General features: G+C 38.2%; 1 protein-coding gene and 1 non-coding gene across 2 annotated transcripts; both read left to right on the forward strand.

Annotated features, from left to right (window-relative positions):
- The first annotated feature begins 205 nt into the window (after positions 1–205).
- LOC145009699 (uncharacterized) lies at positions 206–1,025 on the forward strand. Its single transcript, XM_078968339.1, has 2 exons — positions 206–677; positions 793–1,025. Exons 1-2 carry the CDS (start codon positions 206–208, stop codon positions 1,023–1,025), a joined length of 705 nt encoding a protein of 234 aa, XP_078824465.1.
- Positions 1,026–10,950: 9,925 nt separating this feature from the next.
- LOC145013456 (small nucleolar RNA R71) lies at positions 10,951–11,057 on the forward strand. Its single transcript, XR_013665015.1, has one exon. It is a non-coding gene; the product is annotated as a small nucleolar RNA R71 (small nucleolar RNA).
- Positions 11,058–16,667: the final 5,610 nt, after the last annotated feature.

Below are 16,667 nucleotides of genomic sequence, written 5' to 3' on the forward strand. Positions count from 1 at the left end.
GATAGTAGGAGGCTTTTAGTTAAATGTTGTTCAGGGCAATGCAAGTTTAGATTGTGGGATTCATGGATGAGTGAGGAAAAATCTTTTCAGATTAAGTCTCTTATAGATGACCATAATTGTGCTAGAAATTTTAAAATGGGGTCAATTGTAAGCTATGCATGGATTGGTAGCCATTTCACATCCAAATTTTTACAAAAAATGAAAAATGAGTGTTAGGCTACTAAAGGAAGAAGTAAAACAAAAATTTAGAATTGATGTGAGTATGGGACAGTTTAGAAGAGAAAAGAAATATGCAATTGAACTTATTGAAGGTACACTAGTTGAGCATTATGCCAAGCTTTGGTCATATGGTGAAGAGATAAGAAGATCCAATCCAGGATCAACTGTCAAATTGGATGTCAATAGTATGCCTGATGGGAAGACATATTTTAGTAAGTTTTACATATGCTTTGAGGGGCTGAAACAAGGTTGGAAAGGAAGTTGTAGAAGAGTAATAAACATGGATGATTGTTTCTTAAAGGGATTATGTAGTGGAGAATTGATATGTGCTGTAGGAAGAGATGCTAACAATCATATTTTCCCAATAGCATGGGCAGTTGTGTGTGTGGAAAATAAAGAAAATTGGAAATGGTTTTTGGAGAATCTTCAAGATGATCTAGAAGTTGATGATGGTAGGGGTATCACCTTGATGTCAGATCAACATAAGGTAAATCACTTATTATACTTCATATTTCTTGTTAATAAATTTCCATTTTCTTAACATATGAATTTAAATTGTATATGGACTATTAGAGGCTGTGAAGGAAGTAATGCCTAATGCTGAACACAGACAGTGTGCAAGACATATTGTTGCCAACTTTAGGAAAAGGTTCAGTGGTGTGCATTATGAGAGGATGTTTTGGAAAGCTTGCAAAGCATCAACTGAACCTTTATTCAATGCAGCACTGAAGGAAATACAAGTACGAAATCCTACAACATTTGACTACCTTATGGAAAAGAACCCTGATGTGTGTAAAACCAACTAGTTTTAATCCTACTTTTAGTTAATAAATTAAGCACACAAAGGCAGTGAACCTGTCTTTTAGTGGTATAGTTGGATAAGTAGGGTGTCGAACTCAGGGAACGGAAATTAACCTAATAACTAGTTTTAACTAAACAAGTAATAAAAGTAAAGGGTTTTTTTTCTCTAGTTTTACAAGATTAGAAACTTAAGCAAAGCTCCCTTAAAACAGTTAACTAACTAAACAATTAAAGCAAATGACAAATTCACCAAATTTATTAAAGGGTTTCTGTTTAGGTTCAACTAATTCACTCCTATGGTTATTTTAATGAAAAATTAATTATTATTGGTTACCAACTATGGTGGTTAGGTTCATGTTCATTACTCCTAACCCTTAGACAATTAATCAATTCAAACAGTGGCCAATTGTTTAAACTAATTAATTCCCTGTTCAATTATTTGGATTAAATAAGATTTGTAATTGGTTAATCAAGTTGGTGTTTCAATTAACCTCTTGTTTGTTGGTTTCTCAAACAAGCTCACACATTAATTTACCTATTCTCTAATTAATATTAATTTCATATTCATTACTCTTAAGCATATGATCAAGTGTTCACATAACATATGAGGTTAATAATCAAGAGATGTTCATGCAGCTTAATTACCTTCCAATTAACAGAAAATAGTTGTCATTAATGCATAAGGTTCTTTAACAAACTTAATTTAATAAAATCACCAAATAATAATCAATCAAAAAGTATATTATAAACCATAGGAGTAAATGAGTCTTCCCCAACAGAAACAAAATGAATTTAGTTCATAGTCATGATAAAAACAAACTCATAAGCAGATTTAACTAAACTAAACATACTTAATTCCTAAAGCTAAGTGGAATGATTAACCTAATTGCCTTGATTCTTCCAAGGATTGAAGATTAGGGTTCCTTAGCTCCTACAAGGGTTCTTTTTCGCAGGTTCAACTCTCAAAATTGCCAAAAGTCTTTTCCAATAGGATAATAGTTTGGTATTTATAATTATCTTAAAACATGGTGTACTCGGCGAGTAGCAGACCCAATTCGCCGAGTAGATGCTAGTTATCCGTCTCATATCAGGAGTCTTGACTTATCTTCTGGAATATTATCATGTACTCGCCGAGTAGGAAGGCTTTTGTCCCTCATTCTTCATTATTTGGTCTCTAATTGCTTCCCCTTGTTCCCTTTCACTCCCAAGAATGTCTTTTAGACTGAAAACAAAATTTAAACATTATTAAGTACCTTTTGTCCACATTACACACATAATTAGTTAAAAATGAATAAAAATGTATGCTAAATAATTAACTAATTATGCACATATCAAAATACCCCACACTTGACTTTTGCTTGCCCCCAAGCAAAACTGAATTTTAACATATTAGAACCACATATGACAACTCCAATCTAACCCAACCATTATGCCAAGACCGCAATGCATGCATTTGTGTCTAAAATTGTCCTAAATACTCCCATACTCCAAATACTCACAATCCTCATAAAAATTCGCCCACTCACCCCGAACTATTCTCTTTTTATGCATCCCTCCAAATCCATCTCCAGAAAACTGCTTAACCTCAAGGTATTTTTGGTTGAGCAACCCAAGCATACATAATCTAGATAATTACAGTTCATGATACCACTATGGAGCTTTTTGGAATTCTCTATTTCTTTGACATTTGATCTTTGATCTCTTTGAATTCACCACCTTGTTGTTTGGTTTTTGGTATCTTCACTTTTTGAATTTCTTTGAAATTTTTGATCTTCATATTTGATTTTTGACTTTAATGCTCCAAAAGTTCTTCAACTTTTCTTGTAATTCTCTCTCCTTTTTTTTACATGTTCCTCACTGTTTTCACTCAAATCCCTACATGCTTAAGTAGGGGCGCTCAAATTCAACCTTTATTGGCTAAAGATAATAATTTTCCTGGATACATTTCTGGTACACGATGCTAAACATATTGCATCCCTCAGGCTGAGCGAGGTTGTGTTTTTGTCCCATGATTTCACTGGAATAAGAAAGCCATAAATGCACTAGAACGTATATAGGCTCAACTAAACATTTGGGTTTTCATGCAATTATCAACACAATTCTAACATGGAACCCTAATTGCTTTTACCAAAAATTTTCTAAATTAATTCCTAAGTAATTTTTGTTTTTTTTGGTATGTAAATTATTTTTAAAATTAGCCTAAAATTATAAATTTTCTAATATGTGACCAACCTCCTACCCCACACTTATTTTATGCAATGCCCTCATTGTATATCAAATAAAAATGCAAATATAGAGAGAATTGGAACAAACTCCCCTGGGGGTAGCAGTCGATAAGTTGATACTCTTCTCTTTAGCTCCATCTTCAATTGACTTTAGCCATGGGAACAACTCATCCATGTCTTGGGTGTCATTTGTCTCGTGTGGTTGACAGCTCCAAAATATCAAGGAAAAAGCTTCTTAGAAAATCCCCAGTAACAACTCTTCACGAAAAGTGGATAAATTCTGCAGTGAAAGTGCTTAAAACAACTCTTGGAACACGAAAATTGCAAGTCTACTCAGCGAGTAGCTCTCAGCTTGGGACTATAACGTGTAATACCCCATGTACTCGCCGAGTAGAGTTTGTGCACTCGACGAGTAGGCATTGTATTGCCAAAACTGATCCAACTCTTGTTCCTTTGGACTCAGGTTTCGAAATTGGGAATTTCACTGACCCTTTATCTAAATCCTTCAGCAGCAACACTCTCCATGACTCTCGACTCTAACGGACTCAATCCTAAGGACAAGACTTCGTACTTTTTTTTCTTGAACATCTCTCATTCCTTACTTGACCCTCAACAATTTATTATGCTTCCTAACCTTCCATCCCTGAAAAATAAGCAACTAAAAGTGAAAGCAATAAAAATCCTAAAAAAAACAAAAATCATCCAATTTTAACAATTGTTCAAATCAAAACACAAAACAAAAATAAAATCCTCAATCTTCTTCTTCCATATCGGCTCCTCCAGCTCCACTTCCTCCTCCTTCATTACCCCGCATCATTCTTTCTTCCCAATTCATGATGTAAGGGTATCCCGGACCGGGTCTTGGCGCACTGTTCATTTGCTCAAAGAGGTACTCGAATGATTGGTTGTTATAATTAACCCCTCATCCGATATCGTCCAAATAGCGTCGATACTCCACTTGATTCCAACCATCGTTGTCCTCCTCCACCGGAATAACCGGTGGGTCTTCCCGTACCCGTTTGCTACGTTGCCTTACCCGTCTTCCCAGCTCCTCGGGGATTGCCGGCTCGTACGCATGTGGAATGGAAAAGGAATCACTAAACTTCTCCACGATCCGTGCCCTCCTGTATAATGCAGTGTTGAACGGGGGAGGATAAATGACCGTGAGTGCCCTTGCATCTTGTAAATCTAAAACCCCAAACGACCTGGCAAGCATTGTAACAAACATGCCTCCATTAATCTTGGAGTTAACCTTTTCCTTAACCGCCCCTTCAGCAAGAAACTTGGCGATGCAATAGGGGAGATTGCAGAAAGCATCGGGAGTAATAATACTCCAAAGATAGAAGATATCAAGGGTTGGAACCTTGTCCCAATCCTTCCGCATGTTGATGGTGCTAGCCACGAAGCGGTGAATAAGGCGATGGATCGGTGAGCGAATATGACCATCCTGAGCGGTAGAAGGAATATACACCCGGTTAGAAATAGTATTCCACTAGGTAGAGGCCACCACTGCCTCGGGAAGATCCTTGTGGCAGTTCTCCAGAAAGGCTTCAAAGTCCTCAGTCAACATGGTGGTTTGATCATAAATACCTAGCCTCCAGGAAAATTCAGCCATGCTGCATTGTTGCAGCTCCCCACCAAGAGAAAAAGTAATTATGTTGGGATTGTAGTACTCATTACCACCTCGAAATGAGATGGTAGCAAAAAATTCCCAACACAGTTCAACATAAATAGGTTCTTGTATCTTGAAAAATTGTAACCAACCATCACAAATGATGGTGGTATCCCCCAAGTTGCACTCCTTCACCAAATATGGAGTGAGCTCCTCTTCCAAACCCACTTTTCCCGACCAATCCCAGTCAACAGCGTTGGGCAAATGAATCTCCTTCTGTTTCAGCGTCTCTAGTTTGTTTTTAGCTCGAGCTTGGGATGATTTGGATGCGATTTGTCGAAATGAGAGCCACGGGATATCACCTTGGCTTCCCCATCTTGAAGATGGCCCTCTTCTGAACATGGTATCTGCATAACAACATAAAAAAACACAAACAAACAAAGCCCCGCAATTAAAATCAAATAAACAAGGCTGCATAGGCTTCTACTCGCCGAGTCCATAGCATCTACTCGGCGAGTAGAATGAACTTTTGGGACAGAAACCTGTCGATCATATATAGGGTGCCCAAAACTCCTAATTTTTCACAGGGGTTTGTTGTATTAAGTCAAATAACCATAGATCCAAAAGAAATTTCTCCTAACATTACCTAATTCATGGCAAAATTAGAACCCTAGAATTTGAGGAAACCCCCAAATCCGAATTTAAGCAAAATAGGGGAAAATCAATGATAAAGATTGAACCTTTGATGAGTTTTAAGTATAAAGATCTTACCTTTTCCTTTGAAAGACGAAGATTAAGTGGAAAATTGAAGAAATCGCAGAGAGTGCTTGAAGGATGCTTGTGCACCGCGAGTGTATGGGTTAAATGGGTGAAAACCCTTATTTTACAGATTATAAACCACCTGTGTAAGTTGGCTACTCGCTGAGTAGAAAAGGTCTACTCGCCGAGTAAAACTGATGTTATGCATTTATTGGGTAAATTGGGCAGGTACTCGGCGATTATGCGTGCCTACTCGCCGAGTAATCCTTGCAGATTGAAAAAAATTGAATGTTTTGAAAAAAATTAATGTATTTTCTCATTTTTAACCATAATGTATTTTCTCATTTTTAACCATCCACTCCACACTCTAGGCATTGCTTGCCTTCAAGCAATTATATTCTTAGAAGAAGACGAATGAAAACGATAAAATAATAAAAATAAAGTGAAGGAAATAAAATGCAAACTTGAAACTCGGGTTGCCTCCCGAGAAGCGCTTCTTTTTAAGGAGTCATTACCTGGACTCCTCCCCTTCTATGTGGTTGCAATCCCTTCCAGAAACAGCAATTCATCCATACCTTCATTCCTGGGAACACCTTCTTCATACTTTTTGACCCTATGTCCATTGACTTTGAAAGGTGTTCCATCTCTTGACAATAGCTCTATAGTACCATGTGGAAACACCGTCTTTACCAGAAAAGGACCATCCCATCTTGACTTGAGTTTTTCCCGAGAAAATCTTTACCCGTGAATTAAAGAGCAACACTTTTTGGCCTTCATGAAATTCTTTATTTTCTTTGATCCTCTTGTCATGCCACATCTTGGTCTTCTCTTTATAGATCAACGAACTAGAGTATGCATCATTTCTAAGCTCCTCAAGAGCATTCATTTGCATTAACCGGTTGCTCTTGAGTTCCTCGGTGTTGAAGTTACACATCTTTAAAGCCCAAAACGCTTTATGCTCTATCTCCACTGGCAAATGACATTGCTTTCCATACACTAACCTATATGGTGTAGTACCAATAGGCATTTTGAAAGCTGTACGGAAGGCCCAAAGTGCATCGTCTAGCTTATCCGACCATTCTGTACGATTGCTCCCCACCGATTTCTCCAAAATTCGCTTTAAAGCTCGATTCGTCACTTCGGTTTGTCCACTAGTTTGGGGATGGTAGGATGTAGAAAATTTATGGGTTACCCCATATTTCCTTAGCACCTTCTCTAGTTGATCATTGGAAAAATGCGTGCCTCGGTTACTTATAAGAGCTTTCGGGACTCCAAATCGTGAAAATAACTTCTTTAAAAACCTCACCACTACCCGACCATCATTAGTTGGTAACGCTTGTGCCTCCGCCCATTTGGATACATAATCCACCGCCACCAATATGTATTTGTTGCCTCTAGACATGGGAAATGGTCCCATGAAGTCGATCCCCCACACATCAAATACTTCGCACACTTGGATACTATGTTGTGGCATTTCATTTCGGGATGAAATGTTTCCCACTCTTTGACAAGCATCACACTCTTTGACAAATTGGGTTGCATCCTTAAAAATTGTGGGCCAATAGATCCCAATGCGAAAGATCTTCTTTGCAGTGTAATGTGCTCCGTGATGTCCACCTGTGGGCCCGCTATGGCAATGCTCTAATATTTTTCGGCTTTCATTCCCGAACACGCATCTTCGTATGATCCCATCTGCACAGCTTCGGAAAAGATATGGTTCATCCCAAAAGTAATATTTTATCTCGGAAAAGAATTTCTTCTTTTGTTGACTTGTGAGATCTTTTGGGATGTAATTGCTAGCTAAGTAGTTAGCTATATTTTCAAACCATGGTTCTTCTCCCACGGTCACCATAATATACTCGTCCGGAAAATCATCACCAACTCTATCTTCGTGCAATCGCGGGTTTTCAAGCCTTGACAAGTGGTCAGCTGCTACATTCTCCATTCCCTTATTGTCTCGTATCTCTATGTCAAACTCTTGAAGAAGTAGCACCCATCGTATCAGTCTTGGCTTGGCATCCTGTTTGGCAAATAAATACTTGATAGCAGTGTGGTCAGTAAAAATGGTTGTTTTAGATAAAAGTAAATAAGTACGGAACTTATCAAAAGCATACACCATAGCTAATAATTCTTTTTCTGTGGTGGTGTAATTTTCTTGGGCTGGATTTAGAGTCTTGCTAGCATAATATATGGGTCGAAAGTGCTTATCAACCCTTTGACCAAGGACAACTCCTAATGCAAAGTCACTAGCATCACACATAATTTCAAAGGGTAAACTCCAATTTGGTGTAACAATGATCGGGGCATTAGTTAATTTTTCCTTTAAAAATTCAAATGCCTCTAAGAACTCTTTAGTAAAATTAAATGGAGCATCTTTTAATAATAATTGTGTCAAAGGTCTAGTTATTTTGGAAAAATCTTTTATGAAACGCTGGTAAAAACCCGCGTGTCCTAGAAAACTTCTAATTCCCTTCACATTATTTGGTGGGGGTAATTTGGCAATGGTGTCAATCTTTGCCCGATCCACTTCAATTCCCATTTTGGAAACCTTGTGGCCTAACACTATACCCTCCTTAAGCATAAAGTGACATTTCTCCTAGTTGAGGACCAAATCGGTTTTTTCACACCTAGCAAGCATTAAGTCAAGATTTGTGAGACAATCTTGGAAAGAAGATCCAAAAACAGAAAAGTCGTCCATAAAAACTTCCATGAATTTTTCCACCATATCGTGGGATATGGCTGTCATACACCTTTGAAAAGTCGCGGGTGCATTGCATAGCCCAAAGGGCATGCACCTATAAGCAAAAGTTCCACTTGGGCAAGTAAATGTGGTCTTTTCTTGGTCCATTGGGTCTATGGGTATTTGGAAATAACCCGAGAATCCATCTAGAAAGCAATAGTAACTATGGCCCGATAATCTTTCTACCATTTGATCAATAAAAGGTAAGGGAAAATGGTCTTTACGAGTGGCATCGTTTAACTTTCGATAATTGATGCACACTCTCCAACCGGTTACTGTTCGTGTTGGAATTAGCTCGTTCTTCTCGTTGGTTATGACCGTCATCTGTCCTTTCTTGGGCACCACTTGGACCGGACTCACCCACAGACTGTCGGAAATGGAATAGATAACTCCCGCATCTAAGAATTTAACCACCTCGTTCTTGACTACTTCTTGCATATTCGGGTTCAATCTTCTTTGGTGTTGTACAACCAACTTTTCTCCTTCTTCCAGATTGATCTTGTGAGAGCAATAAGATGGGCTTATTCCTTTGATATCGGTGATGCTCCATGCTATGGCCCGCTTCCGCTTCTTCAACACTTGCACGAGCTCTTCCTTTTCAGATTTGGACAGGTCAGAGGTTATGATTACTGGCTTTTGGTTGCCCTCTTCAAGGAAAGCATACTCTAAATGTTCTAGTAACGTTTTAAGCTCAGATTTTTGGTTTTGACTGTTGGACTTGCCGAGTGCAGGTAAGGTACTCAACGAGTTTGTGGCTGCATTTATGAATTCTACCTTTTCGAAGGCGGAACTGGGCGAGTAGATCATCCCTACTCGGTGAGTAGGGCTCTCAGTTTGCTTGACAATTTCTTCAAATTCAGCTTCTTCCAGCAACCTTTCGATCTCCATTAAGTCTCTTTCTGCATCAAACTCTTCATCAAAAATTGTGGCCTTGCTGGAATCTTCACTTACACATTCCTCCAATAGTTCGTCTAGCATGTCAATTGAGAACGTCGTGTTGTCACTGTTCCTTGCATACTTCATGGCTTGATCAACCCCAAAAGTTACATAATCATCACCTACACGCAAGGTAAGCTTTGAATCCCTCATATCTACTATAGCACTCTTAGTGTTGAGGAAGGGTCTTCCGAGGATGATCGGGACTTGAGGATCCGCCTCCATATCTAGAATTATAAAATCAGAGGGAAAGACGAATTTGTTCACCTTGACCAGCAAGTGTTCGCATATGCCTCTTGGGAAAGTGACTGTCTTGTTTGCTAAGTGAATTGCCATGCGAATTGGCCTTGGTTCTAGGAGATCCAGCTTCTTGAAGAATGAATATGGCATTAGGTTCATACTTGCTCCCGAATCGGCTAAGGCATGAATGGTATCCAAGTTGCCAATTTGGCAAGGTAGAGTTAAGCTCCCCGGGTCACCCTTCTTCTTTGGTAGCTTATTTAGCATAGCAGCTGAGCAGTTTTCATTGAGGACCACCTTCTTCACTTCTTCCATCTTCCTTCGATTAGTGAGAAGTTCCTTAAGGAACTTAGCATATTTTGGCATTTGGACGACAACTTCAATGAAGGGTATGTTGATTTGAAGAGCCTTGATATGATCTAGAAACTTCTGGTACTCCTCTTCCTGCTTCTCCTTCTTAGCGCGGGCTGGGTATGGCATTGGAGGCTGATACAGCTTTTCAGGGACCTGTTCCTTCGGATTTGGCAATGTACTTGCCGAGTCCATGTTTGGTACTCGACGAGTAGAGCTATCAGATTGAAGATTTTGATTTTCTGCCTCCTCCTTATGTGATTCTTGGGTGCTTCATTCTGAATAGGGGCCAGAGGAGTGATTATTTTCCCACTTCTTGTTGTAACTATATTTATGTGCGCGCCTCGTGGGTTATTTTTGGTTTTACTAAGGAGTTCACCCGGTGATCTTTGGTTTATTTGTTGAGCAAGTTGCCCCAGCTATGTGTCTATGTTGTGAATGGATGCTTGCCGGTTTCTAAGGATAGTTCTTGTTTCTTGAATTGCAGCATCATGATCGCTATGTCTCTTTTCTGAAGCAGCTACAAATTTGGTAAGCGTCTCTTCCAAACTTGGTTTTCTTTCTTGCACCGGCTCCTCCTTTGGTAAAAACCTCTTCCTTTCTGCTTGTACTTCTCCTCCTTAGCCTTCTTCTACTATTCATATAGGAGCCACTCTTTCTTTGGTTTTCGCTAGTCTTCATCATATCGGTCCCCACTTGAGTAACATACTTGCACCTTTTTGTTGTCATTTTCATCCAAGTTGCACTCTCTAGTAAGATGAGGTCCATTGCAATTTTCACAACCCACCCGAATAGCATGGATCGTTTGATCCATTTTATCCATCCTCTTATCCATGGTTTTTAGCATAGCCATGACCGCGGACAAGTCTTCAGTAGCTGAATATGCGGCTCCGCTAGTAACATCATTTCTTGGGTTGTCGTATTCTCTAGAGTGCTTAGAGAATTCTTCAATTAATTCCTTGATCACCGGGGGTGGCTTCTTTGTGAGCGGGCCTTGCGAGTCAAGTAACTGCCTAGTTGTGACATTGACTCCATCATAGAAAATGGAGACTTATTGCTGGCTATTTAGGTCATGGTGTGGGCAGTTTCTTAGTAAGCTCTTGTACCTCTCCCAAGCTTCATACAGTGACTCTCCAGCTTGTTGTTCAAAGTTAGCTATTGCTTTCTTCAGTTTGGCTATCTTGGAAGGTGGGCAAAAGTGATCAATGAATTCTTCTTTCAGCTTGGCCCATGTGGTGACTGATCCGAGGGGAAGTGATTTGAGCCAGTCTTTTGCAGCACCTTTGAATGTCATTGGAAGCATGCGAAGTAGCTGAGTCTCGCGAGGCACATTTGGAACATTGAAGCAATCAACTACATCATTGACTTCATCCAAATGCTTGTAGGCATCCTCGTGGTCTTTTCCATAGAAAGGAATTTCCTTGAGTTAGGCGAGTATGTGGCCCTTAAGCTCGAAAGTAGCAGTAGCGGGAATTGCGGGTTGCACAAGTCCCGGGCCGGTGTTATCGCGGATCCTCTTCTTCCATTCTCCCATGGGGATTTCATCAATGTTAGCCATGGTATGAGCTAACTCGTCGCTGGAATTGGAGTCGTGCCCGTATGTGGGTTCTTATTCTTCCTCGGTGTCTTCCTTGATCGGGTCTTCGCTTGCTAAAGATGCGTTGGATGCTCCTGATTTTCTGCTCTTCTTCTTCCCAAAAACAGTCTTCAAATTAGACAAAGGTGACTTCTTTGGTGTATTCGAGCTTTCCACATCCTTTCCTCTGTTTCTTCTCAATGCGGATTCGGGGTCTTCAAACGGGGGTACCAGCGGGGTGTTTGATCCTCTGGTCATGAAAGTCCTGAAATAAACAAGATAAAAACGTAAAAAGAACAAAAAAATTATACTAAAAAAACGAAAAATAAAAGCTATAATCTGATGTACTTGCCGCGTAGGTGCGAGTGCACTCGGCGAGTAGCAGTATATTTTTGAAAGAATTCAAAACTTGAAATAAAAACTAATTTAGATGCTAAAACCTAACTACTAATTACTAATCTGCAATAAATTAACTTTGTGCCAGTAAACTCACAAAAAGGATCGAAAAAATTAGAAATTAGATAAATTATTTAGAACCGTTCCCCGGCAACGGCACCAAAAACTTGATGTGTGTAAAACCAACTAGTTTTAATCCTAGTTTTAGTTAATAAATTAAGCACACAAAGGCAGTGAACCTGTCTTTTAGTGGTATAGTTGGATAAGTAAGGTGTTGAACTCAGGGAACGGAAATTAACCTAATAACTAATTTTAACTAAACAAGTAATAAAAGTAAAGGGTTTTTTTCTCTAGTTTTACAAGACTAGAAACTTAAGCATAGCACTTAAAATAGTTAACTAACTAAACAATTAAAGCAAATGACAAATTCACCAAATTTATTAAAGGGTTTCTGTTTAGGTTCAACTAATTCACTCCTATGGTTATTTTAATGATAAATTAATTATTATTGGTTACCATCTATGGTGGTTAGGTTCAAGTTCATTACTCCTAACCCTTAGACAATTAATCAATTCAAACAGTGACCAATTGTTTAAACTAATTAATTCCCTAGTTCAATTATTTGCATTAAATAAGATTTGTAATTGGTTAATCAAGTTGGTGTTTCAATTAACCTCTTGTTTGTTGGTTTCTCAAACAAGCTCACACATTAATTTACCTATTCTATAATTAATCTTAATTTCATATTCATTACTCTTAAGCATATGATCAAGTGTTCACATAACATATGAGGTTAATAATCAAGAGATGTTCATGCAGCTTAATTACCTTCCAATTAACAGAAAATAGTTGTCATTAATGCATAAGGTTCTTTAACAGACTTAATTTAATAAAATCACCAAATAATAATCAATCAAAAAGTATATTATAAACCATAGGAGTAAATTAGTCTTCCCCAACAAAAACACAATGAATTTAGTTCATAGTCATGATAAAAACAAACTCATAAGCAGATTTAACTAAGCTAAACATACTTAATTCCTAAAGCTAAGTGGAATGATTAACCTAATTGCCTTGATTCTTCCAAGGATTGAAGATTAGGGTTCCTTAGCTCCTCCAAGGGTTCTTTTTCGCAGGTTCAGCTCTCAAAATTTCCAAAAGTCTTTTCCAATCGAATAATAGTTTGGTATTTGTAATTATCTTAAAACACGGTGTACTCGGCAAGTAGTAGACCCAACTCGCCGAGTAGATGCTAGTTATCAGTCTCATATTAGGAGTCTTGACTTATCTTCTAGAATATTCTCATGTACTCGCCGAGTAGGCTCGAGAACTCACCGAATAGGAAGGCTTTTGTCCCTCATTCTTCATTATTTGGTCTCTAATTGCTTCCCCTTGTTCCCTTTCACTCCCAAGCATGTCTTTTGCACTGAAAGCAAAAGTTAAACATTATTAAGTACCTTTTGTCCACATTACACACATAATTAGTTAAAAATGAATAAAAATGTATGCTAAATAATTAACTAATTATGCACATATCAAACCCAAAATCATGGTGTAGAGCTTTCTTTAGAGAGGGGAGGATGTGTGATGCAGTTGAAAATGGATTATCTGAAAGCTTCAACAATGTCGTTAGAGATGCAAGGAAAAAACCAATAATCACAATGTTAGAAGAAATTAGGTTGTATGTTATGGAGAGGCAATTCAATCTCACCATCAAAGGTTGTTCATGGCCTGATTATAAACCATGCCCAACCATTACAATCCTATTGAATTAGTTGAAAAGAGCTCAAAGTTTTTTTTTTCTATTAATACTTTACTTAGTTTTTCCACTATACACCCTAACTTTTATACCATTGCATCAGGTATTGGCAGGTTTTACCTACTGGTTTAAACTAGTTTGAAACAAGGAATTTGGCAGAGTCTTACGTTGTGGATGTAGATAAGAAGACTTGTTCATGTAGAGTGTGGCAACTAAATGGGTATGGATGTGTGCATTCAGTTGCAAGAATCTCATACCTTAACAGTGATGTTGGTAATTTTGTGGATCCAATGTACAATGGAGCAATTTATAAGAACACCTACAAGTATCCTATGCGTGGGATGAATGGTAGCAACATGTGGCCACCTACTGAATTCATTCCTCCTTTTCCACCATTTAAAAGAAAAATGCCAGGTAGACCTAAATTTAATAGAAGAAAGGATTCAAGTGAAAGGGTTCCTAGACATACTGTGTCAAAGGTTGGGAAAAAGATTATGTGTAGTGTATGCAAACAAGCAGGATATAACAAGGTTACACGTTCTAAATCTGAAAAGCCAGCAAAACTAAAGGTAAGGAAAAGGATGAGATTAGATGTTATTGATGGGGAGGGAAGCAGTGCTAAGAAGGCAAAAGGTATGACAGATGAGGAAGGAGGGAGGGGTAATAAGGGCATTAATGGAAAAGTTGGGGAAGGAAGCAGTGGTAAGAAGGCAAATGATGTTATAGATGATAAAGGGGGAGGGGTAAAAAGGGTAGTAATGGTAATGTTGGGGAAAGAAGAAATGGTAGGAGGAAAAAGGATGGTAAAGATGATATAGGAGGGAGGGGTAAAAAGGTAATTGTCAAGACAAGAAAGAATTCGGAAAGAATTTTGAAGAAAAAACTTGGTACACGGGTTGAGGGTAAAAATGGGGAAGTCCACACTATTGACAAGCCAATGGAGCTGGAATAGGTTAAGTTTGGTCAATGTCGTTATGTAGTCAATGTGTTTATGACAACTAATTTCGGGTTAAGTGTTTTAATTTGATGTTTTGTACTCACTTTGGTCATGCTAAACAATGTTGGATTAAGTGTTTCAGTTTTATGTTATGTACTCACTGTGGTGTTATGTAATCACTTTGGTTATGCTAAACAATGTTGGATTAAGTGTTTCGATTTTATGTTATGTACTATTTTTGTTTATTTTTAATCTAATATAAATTACTATGTTATAAACTCACTGTGGTGTTATGTATGCAAAAGGTTTCAATGTCCTTATGATGGTGTGTTGTGTTCATGGACGTGCATGGTATTGGGGTCCATTATTTACATTAGTTTTGTATATATATGGTCCCATTTACTCTAGGTGAACATGGCATTGGTGTCTATTATTGACATTAGTGATTGAAAGTCATTACAAGGATAATGTAAATAACCATAACAATTTCCCTGACAAGGACATAAAAAACTGCTACATACGAATTACAACTTGTACACAATAATGCCAAAGAAAATAATCCAACCTAGAACTAAAGACATCTTCAATTTCCAAATCTTTGATTCAAGCTTCTATTTTGACCTAGCCAATCTTGCAATCATAACTACTTCAACACTCATATTCTTAGTGTCTGCTTCTTCTACCCAACAAATAAAACCATTACGAGGTCCCTAACAAAATCAATTAAGAAGTTAGAAGTGTAGAATGCAAAGATAAAAACAAATAAATTAGGGCTACAGTGATCTGATAAAGAAAGTCAAATAAACCTTAGTGGGGCAAGCATAGAATGGTCTTCTAGGGTTTGATGGAGTGGAAGACATTATGATTATGGCCAAACATCCACATGAGCATTTCACCATTTTTGCTTCGTTATTTCTGAGAGCTCCTAACTTCAAAATGCAAACAAGAACATGTACAAAGAAATGGTATGTACTGCCGAGTAAAGGAGGTAAAGAACTTATAAAGACCAAATGATGAAAATACCCCAGCCGAGTAAGGAAGTAAGTTCTTAAAAATTGAAAATTCTGAAAATACCCCTTGATGAAATTACCCCAATGTTTGACCTCATTAACATCTGTCACAATTGGTGTACGAACAACAATTAATTTTCATTAATTAAGTCAACCAAGTGTCCAAATCGTTAGTCTTAATCAAGAACATTGATCCCAACAAATCAAAATGCATTCAAGGTCTTTACATTTCATCAAGATAATATCAAAATGCCTGTTACATGTTCCCAGGACTTCAAAAAACATCCGTAAAGAACCACCACTAGATTACCACAAACATCATATACGATTACCACAAACACAAACGAACACACACAATCCTAATAACATATATTACAATAAAAACCTTAAACATAATAGACAGTTACAGCGAACACTAGATTATCATACCACTACTATTCACCACCTTGAGAATCATTTGCTGACTATCAAGTGAATGATGAAAATCATTAGCAGGAGCATCACCACGACAAGACCCACAACCAACAACGCAATAACTTTAATATGCTTCTTAACCTTCTCGAACCTTTGCTGCATGTGCAGGACATCAACCCTGGAATGAAGGTAATCGCAACCCATCTCCTCCTTCATGCGCTCCACCTCACATTTTTGCTCGACTATTTTATCACCACAGTCGCAAAAAATCGTGTGCAAATCGTTCAAGTATATCCCATCTCTTGAGCTAATCGAGTTGTTGGAGTTTATAGTATCTGGTGATGGTGGTGGGGTAGGCTCCATGGAAGACAGTGAAAAGGAACACGAGTATTCTATTTTCGTTTGTCGGGTTGTGTTTGGCTAGAAGTGGTAACAAAGTGTTAGGGTGTTGTCCAAGAGACCATCCATTTATATAGTACGAGACCACCTAACCCTTAGTGCCCAAGTAAGTGAACTCGGTGGTGAGTCGACAATGTGTAAACTGACTCGTCTGAGTTGACTCAGTAGGTTACTTGGATGATGACATGGCAAGCAAACCGGTTGAGTTGGGTCAAAATCCCAAATTAGCCGGCTAAATGTTAGTTTATGCCATTCTAAAGCCAAAAAATAAAATAAGGGACCTTTTAAACCAA

Source organism: Lactuca saligna, chromosome 8, assembly GCF_052625555.1.
Source record: "Lactuca saligna cultivar CGN05327 chromosome 8, ASM5262555v1, whole genome shotgun sequence".
In the NCBI taxonomy this organism is placed as follows: Eukaryota; Viridiplantae; Streptophyta; class Magnoliopsida; order Asterales; family Asteraceae; genus Lactuca; species Lactuca saligna.